The sequence below is a fragment of the Asparagus officinalis genome, chromosome 1, assembly GCF_001876935.1.
Source record: "Asparagus officinalis chromosome 1, Aspof.V1, whole genome shotgun sequence".
Classification (NCBI taxonomy): domain Eukaryota; kingdom Viridiplantae; phylum Streptophyta; class Magnoliopsida; order Asparagales; family Asparagaceae; genus Asparagus; species Asparagus officinalis.
In genome coordinates, this window is record NC_033794.1 from 67,648,285 (window position 1) to 67,655,236 (window position 6,952).

General features: G+C 43.1%; 1 protein-coding gene across 1 annotated transcript; it reads left to right on the plus strand.

Moving 5' to 3' along the window:
- LOC109842739 lies at positions 4,129-5,744 on the plus strand. The gene is made up of 3 exons (XM_020411615.1): positions 4,129-4,552; positions 4,646-4,772; positions 5,379-5,744. The coding sequence occupies exons 1-3, from the start codon at positions 4,305-4,307 to the stop codon at positions 5,439-5,441; spliced, it is 438 nt and encodes a 145-aa protein (XP_020267204.1). The 5' UTR covers positions 4,129-4,304; the 3' UTR covers positions 5,442-5,744.

Below are 6,952 nucleotides of genomic sequence, written 5' to 3' on the forward strand. Positions count from 1 at the left end.
TATGTGAGCTATCGTTGAAACTTCTTACATGGGGCATTCATAAGGTTTCTGAAGAGGGTTTACCGGCCCGATTGATGCTTGCGATCAGTCTGTATCAGATCTATCATATCCAGAGGCCCTTTTATGGTAGTTGAGGGGGCCTGGTAGGCATCGTGTGATGAGGAAGTCTTAGAGACCACATCCCTTAGTTGCTATGCAAGGTTGCATGTGTAGAATTCTCACTTAGTAGTTAAAGCTCCTTAATGATGGCAGGAGATGTCAGCGGAGTCAACTGATGAGGTGTCGGGGTCGCTTGCTCCTCTTTGTGCTTGGCAAATCCCTCCAGCTAGGCGATTAGTGCAGCAGCATGAGAGTCTGAGGCTCGACTACTCGCTGGTCGCCGTCTAGTTGAGAATGAGTCTCCGGGACCACCTTATCCTTAGAATGGTTGTGGAGAGCTGAGCGTAGTTCCTCATTGCTCTTGGGAAGCTGACTGAGAATGCTCGTGCTACGAGAAGCAGTAATTGCTCTATGGAAAAGATTAAAGAGATCTGTTCCGAATCTGTTTCTCGAGCTGGCTTGGAGTAGCGTAGCCTGCGATATCGTTCTACAGGGTGAGGCCTAATCAGTACCCTTGTTTAGACTTAACCATGTTTCTCAAAAAAATAAAGATTCCCCCACAGGTGTGCCAAACATAATGACTAGGATTAAACATTCAATCATATCCAGAGGAGGATAGGTTGCGCGATTGGCAGATCGGTCTCTTGAGTCCTCGCGTGGAATGAAGTTGGAGGAGAATTGATGAAGCGGGCGGCCTCCTTTCTCCGTACGTTTCTTAGTTCTTTTGAAATTGATCTTTTTCTTCTCCTGCATAGGGAAAGACTTGTGAAGGATAGGGCTTGGATTCCCTCAGGTCACCTCCGACGATCAAGGCAGTTTGGCGTAAACTTGAGTATAAGTAACGGCGTCAATAAAAACTGAGACTTCTTGGTCATAGTGCGATTGCTTAAGCGTTTAAAGTGGAAATCAGATTTCCTCTCTTGTAAGGTAAATAAGTACCTTTTATGTCATGCCTGTGGGGATGAGTGGGTTTAGAACTGTTATTCATGGTCCGAGCACAGGATGATGGGAAGAAGCGTGTTGCTGACGGTTGCTCCTCAACACTTGCTTTACAGGGTGTCGTGCTGGGCGACTAGTCGTGATTGGCACTGACGAGTATATACGTTGTTGAGCCGAAGCACAACATGGACAAATAAAGTCATTGAAGACAGTCGGCTGAGCAGATGCATGATTGATGCCTTGATAAGCATTGATGCGATATGACATGCTTGTCAGAGAGGATAAGCTCGAGTTAGAATCATGTCCTTACTTGCCGGAGAACAGAAGTAATTGTCTTTCGAGTCGGCTGCGTTAACGGCGTTCTGGCAAATGATTGCGGTAGACTTTGTGGAGAGTCAGTCCTCGCAAAAGGGAGTATCAACACGTTTGCCTTTCCAGTCAAGCACGAAGAGGAATGTTTATTATATATATATATATATTATATATATATATATTATATTATATATATATATATATATATATATATGTATATATATGTATGTATATTTGTAGAGGAATGCTTGAGATGACCGAGGTCTTCCTGAAGCTTGCTGATTTGGGATGACTTCTTGCTAATTGACCCTTTTAGGCCCTTAACCATGTCGTCCTGCATCTCTAGCTCTTGGTACCATTTGCCCTTGCTCCTCCTCTTGGCCACTAGCTCATCCTCCTTCGCAGCCATCTTCTCAATCTTCAACTCTTCATGGAGCTTGGAGGGAGTGGAGCCTCACTCATGCTCGAACTAAGCAAACAACTACTGCTCGACCAGGGTCCCTCGTAGCAAATGACCTTTGACGTCTTAGTGAAGACTATAGTTTAGCATGGTTTAGAGTATATTGTCATCTCTGGGCGGGTAGAATTGCTCCAAAGCTTTACCGTGAGCAATCTTGGATTCCAAGACTGACCTCCTTGCATCGAGATATGACTTGGGGATGAATCGGTGCTCCTTTGGTAGCTCCTTGTCATATCGAGGGCTAATCTTGTACAACCCCGTCAACATCATCTTCAACTCCCCCCACACGTCTGGTTTGAGCTCGTTGATACTATGTGGGAAGGGCCATCCAGATCCTTGAGTAGGGGTGCTTCCTTTGCTACTAGTTCTTCAGCAGTTAGCTCCTTGCCCTGTCAATGAGCCAACTCAACTAGCAATACAGGGGTTGTCTCCTCCTTGGTCTAATTCTGGACCCCCACAAGCTCAGCTGCTACCACTTCATCCCTCTTAGCTCGTATAAAGGACTCCTCGTCGATCATGATGACCTCGGTCGACTCGACCAGAGGGGCCTTTAGGAGGGGAGCCGCAGAGATTTCGTCTTCATTAGCTTCTTTGACAGAAGCAGGTTTAGCCACCATTATTGCATCCCCTCCTTTACACCCAGAGAGGCGTTATATGCCCACTTTCCTTAGCCTCCTCCTTTTCTTCTCAAACCTCTTAGCCTTAGCGGTAGAGGAACTCAGCCTAGCAAACTAAGCTACAACCCAGCAACATTTGTTGCAACCTCCTCGGCCTCTTTTGGGGCCATGTTGGACCATAGGCACTTCTGAGGCCTGACTAGGGTCCCCGCTTGAGCTACCTCAGGCTCCATTAGTGGCAATGCTAGTATCGTCACTTGGGCCTTGTCTCCTTTGGTCGATAGGGTTCTAGAGATGCTGACCACTCGCAAGATCAAAGGGTCAAATAGATTCTCATTTCTATAGGACCCAACGTAAGCCCGAATCTTTTTGAGCATGTGCTTCTCCTGGATCGAGAGCAAGCCTGATCTTAAAACATCCTTCTTGATCTTGAGCCAAGCCAAACGAGCTAGAATCAGGTCTGCCCTAAAAACCCAGATGAACCTCTACTTCCAGTCCTTGTTCGACTCGAGAGGGTTCGAGATGACCTTGAAGCTGCCCAAGTTCTGGAAATAATAGTGGCTTTCATTCTTCCTGACCTTGACGCTGAGAAGGTGACCGAGAATCTAAAGAGTAGGTTCATCTCCCACTCGGTGGTAAATAATTATGAGCCCCACTAGTGTGGAAATGGAGTTTGGCTTGATTTGAGAAGATGAGACCCCCAGAGCCTCGAATGTATGGTAGAGAAACAAATGAAGCGGGAGGTGAAGGCCATACTCTAACTGTCTGATATACACTGGAGCAACAACATCGTCATGATCATACACTGCCTAATTCCTCTCTAGCACCGATAATGTCAATGCTAGGGGAATGTCAAAGAGATCGAAGTATGTCTCAAGCTCCATTAAGTGCATTTTGGAGCAGAATTTCTGCAACAAGCTGATCCTTGCCTCATTACGGAGCGGACGAACGCTTAGCCAGAAGAAGCGCATTATTGAAAAAATTGCCGGAGAACGAAGAAAATGTCAAAAGTCGCCTCAATGCTGTGAGAGCCTATTAGTTTTTGGAAACAAGTACAAGTAAAACCTTTTGAAAGAGAAGGGATACACACAGTTGGCACACGCACACACGTACGACAGGTATAGTGTGTGTGTGTGTGTCGTATATATATATATATATAATATTATATATATATATATAATATGATATATAATATATACTATATTATATATTAATATAGATATGAGAAAACTGGGAGAAGCTCTGGCCAGCGCTCTCCCAGTGTTGCGCTGCGAGGGCTATTTCTGAAAAAAAAGCGATGTTTCGTCTCCCGCTACAACAAAGCGCTCTACTCTCTCTCTCCGTCAAACTGCGCCAGATGCGATCTTCACCCCAAATTGGAACTGCCCTCCAAAACCGCCACAATCCCCCCAAGCGCGCGCCGATCCCGACTCCCGCCGACCTCAATACCTCGCACGAAATGCCCCCAAACGCCGCTGATAGGCCCGAACGTCCCGCACCGACCCGACTCCTCCACGGCAATCTGTCGACGCCAGTTGCGACTCACCGACCGATCGCGGACTCCTCCACCGACACCGCGAGCGCCACCGCCTCAAACTCGGCACCGATCTCGAGATCCCCCCGTCCGCCATCAGCAATTCCACACCAGTTCGACATCCTGCCTCGCACGCCCTAGTCTCCCGCCGACGCCGCCAGGCCCCGACTGCCACGACCCAGGAGTCTCGCCTCCAAGACCAGCCCCGACTCCTCCACGACACCCCAAGAGCAGTCTCAATGGAATAAGCTTTGCTTCTGTCCATCCAAATGGGCAGCGGGGAAATTACTCTACCTCGAATTTGGATAGGTCTGGGAGTTCTCGTGAGAGTATAGAGAATCGAATGATGGTTTCTGGGCAAATAGGATCAAGAAATGCCGAAACTATTCCAATTTATCAGTATAAGTCACTAGAGCCTTTCCCCATTAATGGGCTGAGGAACGTTCGATCGGGGGAGTTGAGGAGAGTTCTTGGAATTTCTGTTGAGAACTATCCATTTGGATCCTTGCAATCAAAGCCCCTACCCCCTGTATCCTGGGATGAGCTTAAACGATTCAGAAGATGCATCGACGAGAATCATTCGAGGGCAGAGTAAGTCGTAAACCTGAAAGATTTTCTGTTTTCGCAGCTTAGCATGCCTAATGTTTTTAAATCTATTTGCTTAATGGGCTTGTCTTTTACTAGAGAGAGGTCAGAATTACTGCAAAATTCTATAGTGAAACTGGATAAGGTTCACAACATTGTCATGAAGAAGAGACAACGGACTGATATGCAATCAAACGAGAAGTCGAGTAATTCGAGTCTATTGAAGGTAGGGAATCAAATGCACCAAAATCCTTCTTTGCTTATATATTTCTACATGTATTTGTTCATAATTTGTGTTGACATTTCTGCTCGTAAGCTATGCATATGTTGCCCCTATACCAGATTGCTATTACTTGCTACTGAATAAAGTAAAATATATTCTAGTTTTTCTTGTTTTCTTCTTTCTTTTTATGGAGAAATTAATAAAACAATACAAGAAACCAAGTGTAAAGTCCTCCCCGAAAAGGAAAGGGGTACAAGCTAATATTACAGTAAAAAGGGAATCCTAAGAAACAGCACAGCCATAGTAACTAAAGATGAAAAATATAAGTAACAGCAATAATCGTGCACTAGATACTTTGGAGTGCATATTTTCGAGCACTTCTTCATACAAACATCTGATATCTGTATCGTCTTGGACAGGTGTCTTTACCATATAGAGAGAATTTTTCACGATTAACTGGTTTGCATTCCCTTATTGTTTCAAGGTCCACATAGAGAGATTTTTTTGGCCTGTTTTTTGGTCTCATTAGCTGATTCGAGCTTGTTGAGCTCTCGTGGCTGTTTTTTGTTAATAGGCTGATTCGAGCTTGTTGAACTCTATGTATTTCAGGTTATTCATGGCAAGAAAGAGGTTTTATATCGTGAAGAGAGGTTGAAGATGTGGCATATTTGATAATTGGGAGGAATGTATATCTCAAGTTGATAAATTTCCAAATGCTTCCTACAAAGGGTATGCAACGTACGAAGAAGCTTTGATTGAATGGGAGAAGCACATCATCTATCGTGATTTAGCGTCAAGCTCAATGTCTGTCCAGACACCAGTTCAACGTCCAACTGATATTACCCTCATCTATGCTTTTGCGTTAGGTTTAGTGTTTACAATATTACTGTTTATAGCATGTATCGTTGTAATATTTGTTGGCTTCTTCGTTGTAAAAAACATGTGATATGATTTGTAAGTTATGTGTTGAATGTTTACAATATTAGTTTTTGGATGTTTACAATGTAATAGCTCCACCACAGCTTAGATCTTCGGTTCCTGGTGAAAACTTATAATATGTCAAAGTTCATGATGAGAAAAATCCACAGGTACTTATGATACAAAGACCCCACAAAACTTGCATGTAAGCAATATTTATCATCAGAGACCTAGACAAATGAAGTAAGAGTCAAAGGAGCATTAACAGATCCCAAGCCATTAATGAGCAGAAGGTTGTTTGCATAAAATGGTAACAAGATGAGAATATCCATATAGGCTGTTTGCATTATATACAAGATGAGAATATTCATGATGAGAAAAATCCACAGGTACCATTTGACAGCCACATACAAGTCTCCATAAAATAGTAACAAGTTCATGATGAGAAAAATCCACAGGTACCATTTGACAGCCACATACAAGTCTCCATAAAATAGTAACAAGAACAACAACAACAAAAATCAAGTCCATGTAGGCTGTTTGCATATTCTCCAACGCCTTGATGACATCCATTAAGTATTAACGAAAATATCTAGCAACCTGTTCCACAAGTATGACCCATCAACCTGTGCTCCAACAACCTGTGCCACAAGTATTCCAATTTTTAACCAAACTAACTTCAGAAGTATCCAGAATGTATTAAAATCAATAAACTGTCAATAAATAAATTAAAATCAAATATTCTCAACATTTGTAGCTAGAGGATGGATTGAATGACTCCATTGGAAAGATGAGCGAGAGGGAAATCAAACAGTGGAAAGGAAGCAAAAAAGAAAGAAAATTCCATGTGTACAAAATAATTGGAAAGAAGTTCACACGCAATGCTTGCTTTCCCTTGAGATAAATTAGAAAAGAAAATAAGAAAAAAAGATTGCTGTTCATAGATAGTGTGTTGCTCAATGATAGCTCTCAGCAAAGCTCATGCTGAGAAATACCAAACTGATACCTTTGTTAGTCATTTGTACATGTAGATTTCAAATCAAAAGGTCCTGCTTGATCATTTAGCCATCTGTACGGTTTTTTTTGTTTTAGCTTCTCTCAAGTAAAATCAAATATTCTCAACATGCTTGAACCATGCATTAAATTACCCTGAACTCAACAATTTAATGCTAACATGTGATGCAGGAGTGGAATACGGAAGCGAAAAGCAAACAAAAAGTTAAATGGGAACAAGTCCAGACATACTCAACAATTTAGCTTCGTCG

What these genes read in the sequence shown, in the direction of transcription:
- LOC109842739 (XM_020411615.1), top strand. Translation starts at nt 4,305, where the DNA reads ATGATGGTTTCTGGGCAAATAGGATCAAGAAATGCCGAAACTATTCCA. An exon ending in GAGAATCATTCGAGGGCAGA is followed by an intron (nt 4,553 to 4,645) that starts GTAAGTCGTAAA and finishes GTCTTTTACTAG; the next exon opens with AGAGAGGTCAGAATTACTGC. An exon ending in GTAATTCGAGTCTATTGAAG is followed by an intron (nt 4,773 to 5,378) that starts GTAGGGAATCAA and finishes TATGTATTTCAG; the next exon opens with GTTATTCATGGCAAGAAAGA.